The 20,723-nt window shown below is 39.3% G+C and overlaps 1 protein-coding gene across 5 annotated transcripts in view; it reads right to left on the bottom strand.

Annotated features, from left to right (window-relative positions):
* The window catches only part of LOC137125356 (novel FERM domain containing protein), a 47,748-nt gene that overhangs the window by 14,955 nt on the left and 12,070 nt on the right, over positions 1-20,723 (bottom strand). For all 5 annotated transcript variants that reach the window (XM_067500697.1, XM_067500698.1, XM_067500699.1 and 2 more), the window contains 2 exons: positions 1,587-1,691; positions 147-189 (listed from right to left, as the gene is read on the bottom strand). In XM_067500697.1, the coding sequence (XP_067356798.1) occupies positions 147-189; positions 1,587-1,691 (148 nt within the window). The remainder of the gene's footprint in view (positions 1-146; positions 190-1,586; positions 1,692-20,723) is intronic.

Here is a 20,723-nt window from a genome sequence, read left to right as displayed (position 1 = left end):
GAAATAACTTGATTGATTAACCAATTTTTGAATTGCACTGTTTTATTTTTGTTTTTACTCACCTCAGTGGTATGTTAGATAAAATGATGAGGCATATCTCAGCCCAAATAACTAAAAACAGGTAAACCTAATTCCAAAGTACTTACATTTCATTTGCTTTGCAATTGATTTTGTGAACTCCAACCAGTGCTAGATTAGAAGGAAAAACAGATTAATTCAAATCATTAAAGAAAAACAAAAACCTCTCGGAATAATACACACATCAAATCATTCATCAACTATAAGTTGGCATGATGTTCAGCTGTTACTAGAAACAGTCTTGCACTGTTAAAGCAGTGGAATATGTAAATCTGCTTTGAGTATAAAGAATGTGCAGGGTTTCCTGTTATTAAATAATCAAAACCTATGTGATTTCAATTCCAAACAGCTCTATGCTACGTGACAGCAGCGTTCTCTTGAGATGTTGTTAGAGCAGTGGGTTTGATTAGACAACAGGTTTGGACTGAGCAGTGACAGTTACACAGCATCCATCTACTCTCTTCATTTTGATCACACATTGCCTTTTCACCAACCTGACCCACACAGAGCAACAACCACCAAAATAGCCCTGAGTGACAGCTTAGGAGATACAGCGTGCAACATGATCGGTGGACGCGTGAAAACTTTATGAATCAAGCTGTGCTACTACATCCTCACAGAAGAAGAGCCTGGTGGAACAGCCGTCCATGTGAGAGGCAGCATGAATAAGAGAAAGCAAAGAACACGACTTTTCACTCTATGCCCCAGTCTGGAACAGAGACTGACGGTACACACAATATTATCATGGAGCCAGTCTGAGTTCACACGCATGAACTTATTCAGTAACAGAATTTTGGCTCAATATTTAAGTCAGAATTGGCTTATAGTAATTGCCTTGTTTTATTTTAGGAACTGCCCGCTTTTTGTTTTTTTTAACCTACCTGGCTCTATATTCACAGCATATTGTTAGTCAAAGGAATAATTCAACATTTTGAAAGTATTATTTTCAGCTTTGTGCAGAGAATTACACGACAGGTGTTATTATACTCTCATTTCTGTTTGTGAAGTGCAGAGCTGAGGAAGTGGTTAGCTAATGAAACTACAAGCAGGAGAAGTTCAAACGTACACTTCTAAAGCTCTTTCATATGTATTATGAATCTTTTATTGTAACTCGGACACAAACAGAAAAGCAAAAGTAGTTTAGATTGTTTAAATTATTTAGAGGTGTGTATCTTTCATTTGTAAACATTGTCATATTAATGTTTTTAATAAAGTAAAAAAAAATATTTAATAAAGGATGAGCTAGTATTAGATAAATATTATGTACTGCAATATATTTTGAAATAACTTTCCTAATCCCTTTTCAGAATTTTAAAGCTTTTAAATATCTTAGTTTGCAATTTGTGAATAATTTTAGGACAGGATTTTTGAGTCTGGTAAAAAAAATAAACATTACATCTTGGTAAATGATAAGCGAATGCACATGAGCATGCACTCTACATCCTCACACACACACACACACACACACAGACACACACACACACACACACACACACACACGCACTCACCCGCTGCTTGTCTGGATCCACATATCTGATGCCAAAATAGTCTCTCTCCAGCAGGTTGAGGTGGTGACAGATAAGGTCAAACAGATACTGTCCCTTTGCATCCCGCTGCAATAAAAGACAAGAAAAACAAAACATCAGCAAGCTAATTAACAACAACAAATCACAAACATTTGAACATGTGGTTGAGGGATGATACAACCAACAGAAGGTACATTATTGTTCCGAGCTCCAGCAACACAAATAATTCCTGCTAGCAGAATATGCTTAAGATTTTTGAAACCCAGTGAGATCACTACCACAGATTCATCCAGTATTAATACACAGCCAGAGCCATCTGAAGTGTCTGGAATAAACCCTATCCACAGCTAAAACAGACTCTCACAGACAGGATGAATTGAATATGTTGAGATCTCACTAGGGTTTTGCTAATACTGAAGCTTCCCACCGAGAAGCACTTGTACTGTAGTACTGGATATCCTTCAATATGTGCAACACAAATCTGGTACCCTTCTTACTACGCAGAATCAGCGTAGTCTGAATAACACCGAAACTTTCTGGATGAAACTAGAAAGTTTGGATCCACCTTAAACTAAACTTTAGCTAAGTTTTTCAGCCCGCAGCGTAACTGTTTAGGATAATTACCATGAATTTGATTAATATTGTTTACTAGGAATCTGTTTTCACCTCATTCATTTTAAGACATCTGCTTATGTCACAAACAGAACAAAATGTATGAAGTATGAACATTTTAAAACAATGTCAAGCTCATTCATGTCTGAGACACATGTTAATTGCAGCCTGACTTCATAATGATAAGAAAGTCAATTTAAGTCAAGCTTAGACAGCCAGTCAGCAGTGTTACTCCTCCATCCAGTCGGTTTTCTTTGAACCAGATAGAGCAGTAAAACTCAGTTATTCTTATTCAGGATTTAGAGAATTTCATTAGGACAAAGTCCTTGTCACGTTACTGCTGAAGGAGCTCAATTCCTAGAAGTATCTACATTACATATTAGTTGGATGCATTACAGAGCATCAATAAAATGTTATTCTTTGTGATGTGTAGGAAGACATACACATATACACAAAGAAATAAGACAGAGATGGTACATTAATGCATGTACCCTCTATGTTTACAAAACCGTGGTTTATAAAATGATCCCTCAACGAAGTTTATTTTGAAAGAACTCCAGTTTCTTGGTCGTATATGCAAATTTTGCTGAATTTAGAACACAAAAAGCAAAAAAAATATTTCTGTCTATAAAGGATAAGCAATGATTTCTCCTGTGGTTTTATCACAGGGCTGAGAAGCCACAGGGAGCAACAAAGCCAAACAGAAATAAAAAAAAATCACCAGGAGGACACACTGAATCAGAAAGGACATCTGCTCTTTTGTTGCAAGAAAAGAGCAAGTTTGTTAGTATTCAACAGCACATCCCCCCAAACGCCATCCCTCTGCGCTCAACCTCTGTCTCTGCCCAACACTAAGCATAGCTGCTTTATTCCCCCACTGGTTCCTCTAAATACAATATGGAGGAGACTGTAGACCAAAAAGACCTGAAAGTGTCTAACTAATATTGATGAACAAATGTTATCATCTTTACTGGCATCTCAGTGAACACAACAGGAGTCTCCACATATTACCATATTACCATATTATGGAAAGAACCAAATGTCCAGGTGTGTCCCTGTTTACAACAATCCGTCCTACTGTGACCTATAATAGGTTTAGTCTTGAAACAAACTCCACAAAATAAACATCATCACCAACAAATAGAACAGACCTGCAAAAGGGCTGAAGTTGATCAGGAGAAAAGCACCTGTTGCCAAATGCCCCTGTTTAACAGGACTTGGTAAGGCAAGTAGTACATGTTAAACAGCATCGCTGAATGACTTCGCTGCACAAAGAAACCACAGATTTGAAAATTCAGATTTGTTCTGAGAAATGCTGAAGTTATTTCATTACCCACACACAGTGGGGCTCTAAAGGTTAGAGGGGTGAGCTTCTGACTGGAAGGTTGCTGGTTCAATCTCTGCACTAGCAGGGCAAGTGAAAAGGGAAAGTGAAACCGCAGCACTTGTTTCACTCACTGACAACACTGCGTGTCCTTGAGCAAGACTCTAAACCCTGACTGCTCCTGTGGAGTTTTCCAGTAGAAGCTTTCAGGTGTGAATGTGATCAGGGTGTTTCCCCCCACCCGAATCTACCCTGAACAGGAGCTGCTCCTTCCTGCTTCTCAATCATTGTCTTTATTAGCGTAGGAATTTTATGCTTCAGTGTTCATCAGTGTGTCTGGACAAGATACTGAACCCACAACTCCCGAGCAACCCAGGACATGTCAGCAGGAGCGTACAGCATAAAAACCTGAGCCACGGGATCCGGTGTAGTGACCCCGAGCTTTTGAAATATGCCAAATCTTTATCTAAACAAAAAGCTCATCGATCAGCCTTTAATGAGAGTGAAACACATTTGTCCCTGCGTACTATTTATTAGGCATCTTTAGGTACCATAAGCTTCTCTAACTGTTTGATTAACAGTCTGAATATAAGGTCTGGATCAACCCAAAAAAATTATTCTGTAACACACTCTGCTTGACATTGCCAACAAATAAACGTCTCACAAGGTCTCTGATAATGCTAACGCCCAAGAGTTACAAAGATCTTTCTGCCATCCCTAATCAGGATACAACCTGGATACTTTCTAAAGAGTCCCCAGTGTATATTGAGCACTTTTTTAGATTAATCATTAAAATGGTCTCTATTTCAATGCAGGAGCACAGACCATTAATAAAAGATTATTCCACTTTATAGTAAGAGGAGTGGAAAACATGATGCCATTAACTGTGCAGGACTCTGTGTGTGTTTGTGTGTGTATATGTATGTGTGAGTGTGTTTGGGAGAGAGAGAGAGAGAGAAAGAGACAGAGTCGCTCCTTTTGGTTGGCTGAAGTGATTGCATTTGTTGATTTGTTGGAGTCATGGTCATGACTTGTATGAACTTCTAGTCATGATCATGACACCGCCTGTTAACATGTTTAATATAATGCAAACAACAAAACAAATAGATCACCCCACAAAATTTAGCAAATGCTTACTTACTAAAAAATGTGTAAACTCAAATCAGAACTGCATTTATAAATACTCCCCAAAATGCTTCCAGTGGCTGAAAACAAGGGAAAAAAAACATGAAGAGAAAAGAGCTGGGATATTTTTTACTTTTTCTCCTATTGATCCACAGATAGCCATGTCTGATACTTTACCACAAATGTCATTTGATACCTTATGATACAATTCAATGTGTGCAGATAAGTGACTTATCTCCTGAAGGTCTAAAACAAATAGGTCAGCACATAGTTGGACATTTGCTGTCTTTGTAGCAGTTCAATGACAGCTCTTACTGTAAATAGGGTTTTTAACTTTAATACTGAACATCACAAGGTCAGAATATTACCATGTGGTACCATGAGGTACAGCGTGTGGAACAACGCAGTGTAACAACACAACAAAACAGCAAAATTACACTAATATTGACCCAGTTAAAAAAACAATATAAAGTACAGTACACACTTTTTCTATTATCCTAGTATTTAATTCGGATAAATTATTGATTGGTTTAATAGAATAATCATAATTTTAATAGGCTATTCTACAATGTGATGCTGTGAAGCAGAGAAACATCAGACTGTGCTGCGTGCCTCAAGGCATTTTTTTCAAGATGGCTCAAATATTAATCTTACATCATGTTTTTAGATGTACAACTAAAGCAGAGCACAGAAGAAAGCAGTGTTGCTTTGACACACAAAAAAAGAGAGGATCTGCAACTTCTACATGCGTCATAGGATGACCACAGGACTTGGATGGAAGTCTGCTTTTTCTTTTATATTTTATTATTTTATATTACAGTTTGAAGCACTGTTTAGTGAAGTTATACAAGTAAAAACTGCAAAACACAAGCTGTCCATCATGAAGCATTTGCAGTAGGTCTCTGATGTCTAGAGCCGTACCACTGGTATAATTTACAACATGATTTACTTGACTCACAGCAAATTAAAAACACATTTTGATGCTTTAAAGCAGTTTTCAACCGTTTGTACATTTAATCCTGTCCATTTTAATTTTGAAAAAGTTTTATTTTTAATCTACTGTGAAACGTTGTACATATAACAAGAGAAGAACCATGTCAAAGGTTCATATATCTGCAGGATGCTAACATGCTCACAATGACAAAACTAATGTGTGTAACTTTTAGTCGGTTCACGATCATTGCCCTGAGATAGACTGGCAACCTGTCCATGGTGAACCCAGCCTCTCACCCTATGACAGCTGGGATGGACTCCAGCCCCCTGTGACCCTGAACAGGATAATAAGCAGCTAGAGATAAGGGATGGATGGATGTTTACCTTTATACTTGTAATGTAAATGTTGGCATGTTGTCATTTGCTAATAAGCACTAATCACAAAGCACAGGATGATATGCGTTACTTCCTACCAGTCATCCTTAAAGGGGACTCAAATTACCAATCCAGCCAACATTGGTTGAGGTATTTCAGACTATTGGAAAAGGAAACAATTTTATTTGCCAAATGTATCCAAAAGAAATGCTGCACATTACTTCTGTACCTGTGAAACGAGTAGGAAGACATCTTTTCCACACTTCAGCTGAGTAGGTTTTGTTATTCACACAGGTTTAGAAGGAGACTGACAGAGAAGTGGCGTTCTTCCCTTTTTAGTAAATGCACAGTGAAGGGAACAGCATTCACTGTCATTCATAAAGGTTGTACCCTCACTGGATGTACCCGCACAAACTGAACATTGGTTGCTTGGTACACAAGTCCTAATGCCTTGCCTTATTGTAGGCACAAGGAAATAAATGTTTGTCAATGAGGATTTCTGAGTCATTAGTCCTTCAGCCCACTAGTGATGGATTTCATTGCCAGCCGGTTTCTATAATAGCTTTTCTGTCACATCTCTCAACTGCACCTATTGAGATGAGCATTGTGGGTACAACAGTTCCAAAATAAACCCCATGTAGACCGCCATGCAGTGCTAGGTTTAACAATCACAGCAAACGTAAGAAAAATCTATCCCCCAATCATTGTAGAGACCTTTTGTTAGCCAAATAAACACATCTGTCCACATCTCTAGTTATTAGTGTTGTTGCAATTGTTACTGAAATTGGAATTGCTCTCTAAAACTGCCAGGGTTTCTTACTAAAAAGTGTGACAAATTCCCCCCAGACAGAATGAGTAGCACAAATGGTGTCATGCTTAGGATTAGCATTAAGACAATACTTAATTTTCTGGCATTTACACAGCTCTTACAGTGATGCACCATTCAGTCTCTCCCAATGTAGCGAAAGACTGTTAGGCAGTGACTCAGTGTAGCTAATTCAAAGTCTATCAACCCCTCAGACCCAACAATTAATGTCATTAAATGTTAAACTCCAGATGAAATGAGAGCTGGGCAGTTTTACAGCATGCAGTATTATCTCTAGCGACATCTCGGTTTAGCCCACAGGCATGACGCACTGAACCAGACGTGCACATTTTAGTTGCTGGCAAAGCCTCATTCACACATTGACTAATGTTTGTTATTTATCAGTGCAAAAGCTATAAGCAGTGCACTATTGAATTTCTTGGCAGGGGCAGCTCTTCGTGCTTTCATTCATTTCATAAATGGGATTTAACAACATTAGGCCTTAATAGAAACTTTTTCCAAGAAGACTGACTGCGTGAAGCCACTGTTAAAAGCTGCGCTACATCATGTACGTTAATAATTGCTCTGAAGCTTCCACAGCGTGTCTCAGCACTGGACTTACTTTAAAACAGCAAGGCGACCACTTCACTGAGCTCCAGCCCCCTGTCTGGGACCGGCAGCTGGAGTTCACTAGGCAGTCTTCATCGCTGGCTCCTTCTTTCAAGCGTGCTCTCTGTGAAGTACGCTTGGACACCGATTGAGCTTGATTACTCTACTACCAGGGCCCCTTCTGTTTGATATAATTATCAGTGATACTGCGCTGATAATGTAAAGCCCTTTTCTGTGAGGACGCACGCTGGCTGATCCCCTCCCGAATGCACACTGATGAACTCTGATTGCTTTCCTGTTTCTGTGCATTTCATATGCACATTTACTGACACTCTCAGAAGAGACTTTGATGAGGCTTTGGCTTAGAAAACGGTCCTTTTTGGTGCTACTATACTAAATTATGCTGACAAAAACAAAACAGCTGGTTAAATAATTGTGTCTCTTCATTAAACCGTTGCTGTCAGATTTTTAATAAAAAAGCAAGACTGCATGGGATAGAGGGCAGAAAAAAGCTTTCAGGGGAAGAAAAGAATGATCTTTTTTCTGTCAATCCCTTCGGAATTCTTGGTCTTTTTCTATTATTACTAAAGAGGGATATTTCCCAGCTGCAGCCTCACCTATTTTTGTCAAATGGGTTGATTGAATATTACCTCACAGGAGAAACCACCACATGCACAAATCTAAAACTAAGAAATGCATCATTTTTCTGACACCATTCTTTCTGAAGAAAAAATGTTGGAAGATATTGCTGAATTAAGCTCAATGAGTCTGTATCGTGTTTGGATACCTGTGAAGAATCGTTTTGCACTTCACTTCGGTTGCAGTGAACAAGCCTCAGAGCTTCGTCTATGTAGAACTTCCTCTGTTCCTCAGATTTACTCCTCTTGTCACATTAAGTTAGTCAAATGTGTTGCTACCTTGTCAAAAACAGTTAACTCATCCAAGAGCCTGTAACCAGTGTTGGCCACAGTGGTGATGACAGGCACGTTGCCTAATCTGGCTCTGCCTTTCTTTGTCCGCAGCATCTCTGGTTTATCTGCTGATCTCGGATACAGTAACAACAGTCTGTGGTCAGAGCACAGCGAGAGCCTTTTTCCTTCTGCATAATTAGAGTTTTTAAACACCTCTAACTAATCTACTACCTTAGTAGAAGTCATGCATGTGTTGTGGAGTGCAGTTTGAATCCTTTATATCTATGTTAAAGTCACTAATGTTTCAGCTAATGCAGACAGCTGTTCCAAAACAGGCACAAGGAGTGTTCTGATAGTACTGTGCATATCTATTGTCCCATGGCTTTAGAAGCCTGAAAACTGTGTTGTTACAGTACTCCCTGCTACCTCTAACCCAAAGCACAAAGAGGCTCCATTTTTTGACGAGGCAGTGCTGGTTAAGCACATTTGCCAGCAGGACACAGCGATAAGATTGCTGCTGTAAAGTCAAAGACAACACGATAAAGTGAGCAAGAGGAGGCAAAGGCAGCAGAATCATTTTGAGTAAACTCAAGCTTTTTTCTAGTGAGTGGGCAGTAAGCTCGATTTTTCTGGTTCTGCTGATGAAGTCACATCCAGGAGGAGGAATGTTTGCTCGACAGATACGCTTGTTTTACTGTGCGACTTAGTCGTTGACACTGATATTTGATATATTTTGATATTTTGAAGCTATGTGTAGTACTATAAAAAAAGTTTGTTTTTTTTTGTCCTTTCAGCTTAGCCCGTGAGTTCAGGGTCGCCAAAGCAGATCAATGTCCGCATGTTGATTTGGCACAGTTTTTACGCCGGATGCCTTTCCTGACGCTTAGACCGGCACTGCACAGCTGGGGAAGAGAATGAGCTGGGACACTTCAACATATAGCCAAGGACGGGGATCGAACCACTCACCCTGTGGTCCGTGGACGACTGCCTTTACCAACTGACCAAATTTCGCCAATAGGGAAAAAAATCTAAAATGTAATATACACGTCATGTCAGAATGTAGTGACTGTATACTAACATATAAAAGGCTCGAAAAGTCGAAGTACTCATATGATATAAATCAGGTGGTGAAATATCTGACAGTAGTCTTTTTTTATCTTTCAGTATAGATTGTTATCTGCCAGTCCCATCCTATAAACAACACATGGTCTGCATACAGCATGGCATACTGTAAGAGCACTGCTAGTATGACTGGCAGACAAGCAAGTTGATTCGCCTGGTGAAAAGATTCTAAGCTCTATTTCTCACAATTATCCCCCTTTTAGATGTTTTAAATGCCTCATGCTGAGCAGAGGGCCACACTATGGTACCTCTTCACCCTCTCCATTGTCTCTAGAGCCCCAGGAAAGATAACTTCCCAGTGGTGAATCCAGCCATAAAAAAGCAGAAAGCTGTTTGGCCTTAGAGACTGGCTGCCTGTGCACACAGGCGTTAAAGGTCCACCACTGCCACAGTGTAATGGCGGCCCAAGGGAGATGCAATGTTTTCACTAAATGATTCAGAGAGGTGAGATTTCCACAAAATGCAGCTCCCCATGTTTATGACAATATTAAATATGACCAAATGTGGATCATCTAACTCCCTGCTCCTTCCCAAAATGATGTCCCATGATGATGGCTGGAGCGAAGATCGACTCAGTTCAGTGAGGAGGAGCATTTCCACACAGAGAGATTACAGAGCCGAGGATGTTATTTTAGGATTCAGATGCTGACAAAGGCTGCTCTAAGATTTTAATATTCATGGTAAGCTCTACACCACACAATCACAATGACACGTCAGTTATTGTCGTGTGTTGCAGGGCGAACTTTTCAAATCTATCTACCATCTATTTAACATCACTGTGGCAACAATAAAAACAGTTTGTTCAAAGTGGTAACATTTGGTGGGGTGGGATTCAATCCCGTGGCATTCTGCATGCTCTACCCACTGAGCTGCTAGGCCTCCATATTTAGTTGAGAAAATAACACTGGAAATTAATATATATAAAAGAATTAAACTTTGAGATCAGGTAATGTTCATCCATTATCTATACCATTTATCATGTTACACTTTGCATTAAAAATTTATTTTTATACTGATAAACATATCCAAACATGTATTTGTAAATTGCAGTACGTGGACGTGGCTGTTATTCGATTGTAAGTCGCTTTGGATAAAAGCGTCTGCCAAATGACTGTATCTAAATGTAAATGTATATTGACTAAAACGTGTCAAAATGTCCTGAAGATCATTAGCGGTTCCACTAAGGTGAAATAAGCTTTAAAAGTCAGAAGATATCATTAAAACCAAGTAATACCAGGCCCCACTATAATAGGGGAAATTAGGAAATTATCTGATTGGTCACACACAAGTGGATCGCCTACTGAGAAACAAAGAGCCATTTCAAGGGCTGAGGTCTACAGTGACCTACGAGCTGTCTTTGAAAACTCTAGCGAGTCCTTGTACAACAGGCAACCAAACTTAGTGCTTTAACTGAAAGACATTTGACATAGTAATGTTCTAAAAATGTCTAAACCCTGATTTGTTTTGTTTGATCCAAAGGGATTTAATCTCAAACTACTTTTTTATAGCAGGCACAGCACTCTCCAAAATGTCCTGACATAGTAACTGACTTAGACCAAGGGCACAGCAGCTCTCCTCATACTTTTTCACCATCTCACACAATAGTGAGCTGAATCTGAACAAGTCTTTGAGATTGTGTTAATTTCATTGATTATTTAGTGTGACAACCATGAAGAGTTTAGCTATGAAGGGGAGGGCAGCTGCTGTCTGCGACCCACTGTGCTGTACTTGGCAGCCAAACAGCGAGCCAGGACAAGTTAAAAAGTGTTGCTGATATGTTGTCTGGGGATTTGGAGTGACAGCTTATTTGAGAGATTTACTGTGGTGTCACTTATAAAGCTTCAAGGAAGATTCTTTATTGCCTAATCCTTGATAATGTTAGAGCTACAGTAAATTACACACACTGGAAATGTTTCTCATATCAATATGTTAATGAGGACAAGGACAAATAAAGTGGCCATGCACGGAAAAGTATGTGAGGATTAGCTCTCACGACAAGTCTGTGCTGACTCTTCTTAAGAAAGATAAATTATGTACATGATATAAAATACTGGCAAAGTGTGTGAAGCTAAAATATTGAGCTCTCACCCTGTGCAGTGTAACCACTCAAAGTTTCAGAAAATCCTGAAAATTTGCATTAATTTATATGGTGGAAGTCGTATGTCAGAAAAATTTGAATAAATCTCTAGAGCAGCATCTAATGATGATTTTCATTCCTGACTGAACTGCTAAATACAGTCTTGATTCATTGATGAACCATTTTGTCATTCAAATGTCCCAGGGTGATATAAAAAAACATACAAAAAAATCTCATCTTTAATGCTTAAAGTTGACATGTTTGGGGATATGCTCAGCTACCATTCTGATCACTTTAGTTTTATTTATTTTTTTGTCTGAGATGAGAAAGTGGAATGCAAGTCCCATTTATCTACAAAATAGTAAGTATAACAAAACAAAGTCCAAGTAGTTTCTGTATTGTGGCCCTTGCTGTAAATGTAATAGCTTACATCAGTACTGAATCATTTTAATGTCAAGTACCTGTTCCTGCCTCTTATATCTGAGACCATCTTTGACTTTGAGAACTTGTGACAGATATTTCATTTTACCATTTTTGACATTTGATATTGAGGACAATTAATTAATCAACAAAATATTTGGCAGATAAATCAACAATAAAAAGAACTGCATGCTGCAGCAAAAACAAAGTTATTATGCTGAAGTGGATACACAGCACAGAATCGCATGCATCATGTCTTCTTCCATCTGTCAGAACCAACACAGGACATTGTTAGCTATGACAGAGACTGTGTGTACAGTAAGTGACCCTTCTGGAGAGCTGCACAGGATTTGTAAAACAAATTGCATAGTGTACGAGTTAAAGCACAAAACTGGGCACTGAGTGACAGTAGATGCCTCTGTAGCCAACCTTGTTTGAGGTTAACCACGGAAAATGAAAAAGCGCATAACCTAATTGCTTTGCATGCTTAATTAAAAGCTGGTACTTTGAGAGCAATCTGATTGCACAGCTAATATAAATTAAGCCTCTTAGGATGAAACTCCAGAAATGGAGTAAAAATAGAACTTTCAAAGTCGGCTGTGAGAACTCTTTAAGCCGCCTTTCAGTTTCAGTCCAATGCAGCTTAGCTTGTTCTCCTCATGAGAGGCATGGTGCTAATTGTCGTATGGCCCCTCAGGGACTGAAGGTTAAAAACCTCCTCTGCACATCATGTGGTACAGTAAGACAAACTGGAGACATCATAGTCTCGTAGCACACCAGAACGTTTTCAGCTGAGGATTACAAATTACTGAGCTTTAAAAGATGTATTAACAAAACTGACACACTTTATTAATAGTAATTACTGTAACTGCGTCCTTTAGCTTTAACACAGACATCTCAAAATGCCTTTTCTAAAGTTATCACTGACAATCTGAGTGCATTTCCTTAATAAAATCGCTCAACCTCCTAACAATTAACACAAACCCAGAGGGACAAACGTGGCCTTTTCTCTCCCTGTTATTCATACTTTGATAAAATATTGTCTGTCATAAGCTGATCAGACAGCAGCTGACAGCAAAAGAGACAGCAGAGAAGCTGAGCAGAGAATCCACAACCAAGTGTACTTTTACAGCACTGGCATCTACTTCTCACTGCCTTCAGTGGAAATAGACATAGTATTGCATGTTCACAGCAGAGGGCTTAGCATAATTTTTGGCGCAGATCAGCCTAAGCATTAGGTGTTAAAAATATTTCAACTTTTCTCAAAGCAGAGCTTTGAGCTCAAACACAATTTCAACAGTCTCATAGCAACAGCAGTCTACATAAGCAGCACTTACAAAGCCTCTTTTACTCCGGGCCTTACTCTTCAGTACATACCCTTTGAATGAAGGTAGGCGACTTCTTGTAGAACATACACAATGTAAAGATAGCACTCAGTCTTTTTAAGTAACAGTCTCAAATTCATCTTCAGCTGTCACCCACACAGTTTACATAAGGTATTGATTTAAGTGTGCCAGACTTCAAATAGAAAGACAAGTGAGTCTAAATAGCTTAACCAATAAAATATTTAAATCCTATCAAAAATCAGTTTGACCCATTGCTTTCAACCATTAAAGACAGCAAAGACAGCAAACTGACATTTTAACATTTTCATCAAGCTGGGAGTAAGTGCTAAATATTATAACTTGTTGGTAGTACAGTATATCTAAAAATCTCAACAAAAAACCTAGTTTTATGACTTCATTTTATATAAGGACAATTTTGCATTTTATGCTCTTAACTGCAAAAAAAATATTTTTAAGAATATTATGTTTTTATAGGTATTTATTATCTTATATTCTGATAAGTCTTACTGTAAATAATGTTGAATGCAAATGTCCACATAAAAAATTATGTACCACACTCATTGGTCGAGTTGGATTTGACCTAAAAGCATAATTCTACCTGTAAATGCTCATCAGCCTTTAGAGCATTGCCTATATAGATAGAAACACTAGATGGTATTTATATTTGCAAACAGGACAGAGCAGAACATTACAAATTGTGGAAGTGAAACCCTGAAATCCGAGCAGTGTTTAAACAGACCAACACATTGTCTCCAACTTCTCTGAGCACTGAGATATTTTAGCTGCATCTTTATAACTGATTACTACTGAGCCTCCTACTTCACAGGGTAAAATGCCCAAAGTCCTAACGGCACAGTGGAAAATGCAGGCTATTAGTTTGAGCAGAAATACAGAGCTCCTTGTATTCCCTTTTGAATACCCAACACCAACTCTGAAAAAAACACTGAGAAATCATTCACACCGATGGGCCAATTTAGCAGATTTAGCATAATTAACTGACAAATTGTCACGCCATGTCATGCTTATACTTAGTCTAAATAAATGTTTTCAAGATCTACAGCACAAAGACTCCTTTAATCAATATTCGTCATTGATTTATTGCAAGATCAGTCTTTCTGTAAGCCATAAAATGCTGTGATGGATGTTTCAAAACTCAGGGGAGTACAAACGAAGTCACAAACAGTTTTTGTTCCCTGGTCTGAAAGCCTTTCTGCTTCTGAACAGGGATGGACAAAAGACTCATCATTACACTGAAAATAGGTCAGGTATTGATTATTGTTCACAATAGATAGGTGGTAAATTACCCAATGATAAAAAGACAACACAACCAACCTGCCAATGTGGAAGAGTTAAATGTAAGTCTCTTTAAATGAAACATCTTTTTATCCTCTTAAAAATTATCTGTTTCCTTGTAATAAAAACTGATGAACGTATAGAGTTATTATTTCCTCTATTTCTCTACAAACAAAAAGTTCCCTGATAGGTTAACAACTGCCTCAAGGGCTCAAAAGCTTTTTAATTTTGTAGGTCAGGACTTCTTGAACACCTTGACTCCCGCACAGAGTGACTGAATGAGGCCAGTGGATTGATGCTGCAGGTAGAAACAAATAGGAGTTTGCTGACTGACAGAGTGGAGATGTGACATCACCCCAGAGGCCTTATAATAGTGCAGGGGCTTGCAAGTCCAGGCTGCCTGGTCTGGACCTCTTCACTCAAACAAATGGCACTGTTGCCCTAGAGCATCCTAAACCATTAAGAAGAAGGTGTGTTTGGGAAAGTCACTAAGTAGCAGCAACATACCTTCAGCTACAGTTCCACTTACTGAGAGGTATGGATATGGTTTGTGATGGGTGATAAACGTAATGGATTCTGGAGCGCTCATATACAATACTATAAATGCTTTAAAGTAAGCAACAGCTCATCTGGCTTCAGCTTGTGTAGAACCTGTATGATTGTCTGACTACATGGGTACTACTTGTAGGGAGGTCAGTGTGAACTGAACACTGCCATAACTCTGCTAGGAACTTTTTTCTTTAGGTTTTTTTAGGTTATCAGTTAGGGATTTGCTTTAAAAGTCATAGGCCTTGAACTTCTGTCTTATAAAATTAAAACCCCAGTATAAACACTGATGCATTGCCAGTAAAGGGGATGATTCTTCTCTGTCTCCTCGCTTTCACTTAGATCAATCACAACATTTAAAAAGCAAAACCCGCCTAAATGGTTGAATGTTGCACAAACTATAGCAAAGCTGTAATATGAAAACGACTGGGTCACTACACAGTGAGCGGCCAAAAGGAACAGATTGCTTCTGCTCTGTATGATCACAGTAGGAACTGCCCTGAAAGGGGTCTTTGTTTGCCCAGGGAGAAGCTAGAATGGCATGGCTTGGCTGGACAGGATGGCATGTGGTCTGGTAACTGGGTCTGGTGGGATGTGGGAGGCTACACTTTTGCTGCAGGCCCTTTCTCCCACTGTCTTTCCAACCTCTAATCAGTCATGCAGCTCTGGGAGCAATGATGTCATCCAGCACTGCAGGCAATATGCAGCCTCCCCGGTGAGTCGCTGCAAAATATACTGCACCGAGTCTGAGATTTAAATAAAGGCTCAAACATCCTTGTGTTTACTACGTATGCTCCATCTTTTATAAAAATGCCTAAAACTAAATGTATCTCCATGGTTCAGTAACACCAGTTTGGTTTGTCATCCTTAATTCTCATCCGCTCACCTGAAAAAACATTTCAAATACCAGTAGATGGTCAGGAAAACCAAGTAGCAAGTGCCATCATATGAAAATGAGCGAAGAAAAACAAATTTCTACCATCTAGATTAAAGCTAGAGCTATCCTTCAATACGCAACGACCGGACAGCTTATGGAAGTGAACAAGACATTTGGGTTTGGAAGAGAAGGTCCATTATCTTGAAATAAAAAGAACGTCCCACAGTGGTTTCAGAGGCCATGTTGTTTTGACAAAAACAACAACTTCTTAGCCCACTGAGATGCTTCTGCTCTGCTTCAGATGGATGAACTGTTGTGAGAAGGAAACCTTACAGCCCATAATATGAGAAACTCCCTAGTCAGCAAAGGAAAACTGCAAGTAGGAAGTATGCTGACAGATTTGTGACCATATCTGAATTTATGGCTCCAGGATGATTCAGGCTCCACAATGCCACAACACATAACTCTGCTGATACATTTCATTGAGATATGAGAAATTTGCAAACGTTACTAAAATAAATAAAAGCAAACAAAAATTTCAAATGAATCTGCATAACACTGGTTAGTGCATTTCAACATAAGAAAAAGAGAAATACATTTAAAAAGTAAATAGAACCAAGTTGTTTCCAACCCGCAGAAACAACACAGCCTCTAAATCTGCCTTAATCCTGCCAAATGAGGCCCCTGCTTCTTTTTAGCTTCTCTAATTATTAAATACTTGTAATCAAAGTGTAATCCCTGTTCTGGGATGAATGAGGCTGATACACGACCACCGATTCGTTTTCATTATTTAAATTCATGATAAAGACAGACACATGTTGTCTTCCAAGCGTGTTACTCTAGTGTCATGTACAACATAAAACACCAAACACACACACACACACACACACACATCAGGCTACGCTGGAGTCTGTACACAACTATACACGCGTGTGCACGTGCTTGGTTCAGTGAAGGTACAATGAGGGTTGGCTCCTAAGAAAGAAAAACATTACACTTTATGAATGGAACTGGCTGTCTGGTCCATGTTTTTTTAGGATGATGCATCACCTTTTTTAAACGGCAACTATCACTGCTTATTGTGATTGTGTTAAAATTAAAAAACAATAAACAATGGACTTATTTGAATAAAAGATAACAACTAATATAGTAGAAAATATGCTGATACTACCATGCTGTTATTACTGTTACTGTTACCTCCTGGCAAAAAAAGATCTGGGTTTGAACCTGTGCATGTTCTCGATGTATCTAGGTGGGTTGCCTTCGGTCCACAGTCCAACAACATTCAGGTGTCAGGCCTGTGATAGGCTGACCTGTCCAGGGTATACCACACATCTCACCCAATGTCAGCCAGGGTCAGCTCCTGCCTCATTCTCGTTTGGTACAGCTAAAGGTCTGATGGATCATGATCAATATGATCATGATCAAAAAGATTCTAACATCTGTACCACTGAAGGGACTGTGGGTTGGTCATAATCATCATAACCTGGTGTTTTGATCCCCAGATCTGCTCCTGTCATACTGTCCTTGAGCAAGACAGTGAACATCAGTTTTCTCATGGTATAATGATATGAGGAATAAAATGTACAAAATCCGTGTCCTGTGATGTTTTTTAATCAGGGCAATGTCATAACACAATGTGTGGAGGTTAATAAATTCCCTAAAGAAAACTTCAACCTTGAGTCAAGCAAACATTTAAAAGGCAAGTACTCTGTTGTAAAAGCCTGATGAGAACTCAATCTTCAGCAAACCACCAGCCTTGAGCCGAAAATGCTGATCTCATTAGTGGCATGTAATCAGCCCTTTTAATGATCTGGGCCCCTTTCAGTGTCCCTCGCATAACGTCATCCATCTGCTCCAGTGGGATTCAGTCCTACTCTCTTGCCCTGAACCCACTGGAGCGCTGACGATGGATTAGCAGAATGCGCTAAACCTGCACTCTTCAGACGCTACTTACTGTTCCAGAACAAGTGGATTTTCATCTGCGGGATGTAATGTGCCACTACCTGTTTTCCAGTATTTACTAGCAAACTGTATTTGTAAATACAGGAAAGGAAGACAGTACCTTGTTTAGCAAGCCTAACAAAAATGAGCTACAGTAACAGGTCTGGCACCAAGTTTTCATGTCAACTATGATGACTCACAGATTGGGCTGAGGAAAAAAAACACTTCACATAAGCAAAGCATATTCATTAAAAACTGATGTAATGATATCTACCTCCGTACAGTGTGAGGAGAACAAGGAAGTGCAACATGAGGTGAAACATAGCTGGGAGCTTTGGGCACACATTACACAGCACACCTGGGGAGCAGTGACGAAATGAACAGTTGCCATGGTGATACGCGGCTACAGCATCCCACAACACCAAGGACATAGAAATGTCATTTTTTTTCCCTTGGCTGCAGCAAGATAAATGAAAAACACAACTTACAACTCAAGAGCATGTTTAATCTGCAAAACATCAATAGTACTGTACTGTATGTACAGATGGTGAACCATTTGGGGGAAGACTACATCATTGCTGAATAAATTATTTTTAATTTAAACTTGTGATTGTCCTGTCTGATGACTTGCACATGTAAACAACAACCATATTTTACACCAAAATGATTATTATTCACAAACACATGAGAGAAAGTAGGGCCACATCTTAATGTTTTGTTGGACTAAATACTAAAAGCTGAATATGTTTCTATAATCCTCTCAGGCTAGCTGTTACATAAAACATCTCAATCGAGAGAAATAATCCACTACTGGATATCAGAACAGGGTCACTGAGAAATAAACTGCAGAGTGGGTTGTGATCTAAACACAGCCAGTATGCAGAAGGAAGTGGAGATGCCAAGGAGCAGCTTGAAAACCTGGTTCAAACCTGCACAGCTGCAACAGACAACAATATACCTGTTCATGCTCAGAGCAGCACATCTGCTCGGTATGAGGATGTGGGCTGGGTTGGGTGATTATTAATTCATTACTCTTCTAATCTATTAACAATTCTACACAAATCCACTCTCAGTATCACTCAACATCACGTATTTTAATTATCTGTGAATTGAATTTCTGCTGGCTTTCTGTGACTTTATTTCGGGGATATTTGTGACATCTGCCTAGTTTTCTTAGTTGCTGACATACTGAAGGACACATTCTGGGGTGCCCCCTCTCCCTTTCTCTCATTGCCTCCCCACGGTGACTCATCGGGGAATAACCTTGACAAATGACCCTCGGCACCCACACTCAGGCATAGCAACACTGACACGATTTACAAAGCACTTCAGAACTGACCTTAGTTTCCTTCCAACTGTCATTTTTCTAATCATAGTAGTAGGTAGTGCTGGGTAATGCTGTTGCCTCATGGCTATTGGGTCCCCAGTTAAATCTCTGGCCAGCTGCAGCCTTTCTGTGTGGAGTTGTTCTCCCTGTGCTTCCATGGTTTTTTTCTGGGTACTCTGGTTTCCTCCCATAGTCCAAAGATATGCATGTTAGGTTAATTGGTGACTCTAAATTCCAGTAGGGGTGAATGTGAGTGAGTAAATGGTTGTCTGTCTGTCTGTGTCGCTCTGTGTTGGCCCTGAGATAGACTGGCGACCTGTCAAGGGTGTACCCTTCCTCCTGCTCAGTGGTGCCTGGGATGGGCTCCAGCTGCCCATGAACCTGAACAAGATAAGTAGTTAAAGATAATGGCTAGATGATGCTAGATTGATAACTTGCTGCCAAGTTATGACAGAAAAGGAGCAGACTGTTACAGAACAGACTGTCTTGTGCCACATAGGTGTCAACAAAGCCTCCGAGGACAATATTATGGGTTTCAGCCACTGTAACAAACAGTCTAGAACTACATTTAACATGACAGCCTTGCGTCCAGGGAAATATACTTTGCCATAGCAAACAACTCTTGCAATTTAAATGCCTCATATTTAACAAATGCAGGAAAAGCAATGTGCACCAGCAGTGAGCTAGGCTGAGTGTGACAAAGACACTAATGAATGTCCATTATAGACTTTTCAGCACAGGTACACATGTGCAGGGTGAACAGCATTCATTGGAATTGATAAACTATTTGTTTAGTACATCTGTAGTGTAAACATGGTAAACATAGTAGTAATACCAGCAAACAAGGTAAAACTATAAGGTAAAGCCGTAAAAACAGCCACTTAAAAAACAGCAACATAAGAATTTTAGGTGACCTTTCACATTCCTGGCCTTGTGTGCTCTGATTCAGACAGAGCAATAAATCAAATCAATGTGATGCCAGCAGTAAATGAAGTGGGCAGAGAAGTACTGACTGCGACTTCTGGCCAACTGTTGCCGACCAAACAGGGCCTGACTGCGGGATGGTAATCACTACGCCATTCTTTGAAGGGCAAGGCCTTGGCAAAGACTCAAACATTCATATTTTGCCCACAGTTAGTCAGTAAAAAAAGATGAAAGTTGAAAACACTGTGAAATATGAGAGATGTGCAACATAATGATTTCTGCCAAATTTGCAATAATTAACCTTGTGTCCAAGTGTCCCACATTTAGATTTAATCAGTGCACTGTCAATTTGATTGCAGAGTAGTTTCATCACTTCCCTTGTGGCTGAAATGGTGACTGTTAAACCTGCCTTACTTTTTATGAATTTCTCCGTGTACAGATTCTCTACAGCATGTCTAACAAGCAGGCTAATATACTGAGAGATGGATGAAAACTTACATGACAAATACAGCAAATACCAGTACACATCCTACTAAAAACACAAATGAA

This window comes from Channa argus, chromosome 4 (assembly GCF_033026475.1).
Source record: "Channa argus isolate prfri chromosome 4, Channa argus male v1.0, whole genome shotgun sequence".
In the NCBI taxonomy this organism is placed as follows: domain Eukaryota; kingdom Metazoa; phylum Chordata; class Actinopteri; order Anabantiformes; family Channidae; genus Channa; species Channa argus.
The sequence above is the reverse complement of the archived record's forward strand: the minus strand, read 5'-3'. Positions and strand labels throughout refer to the sequence as shown.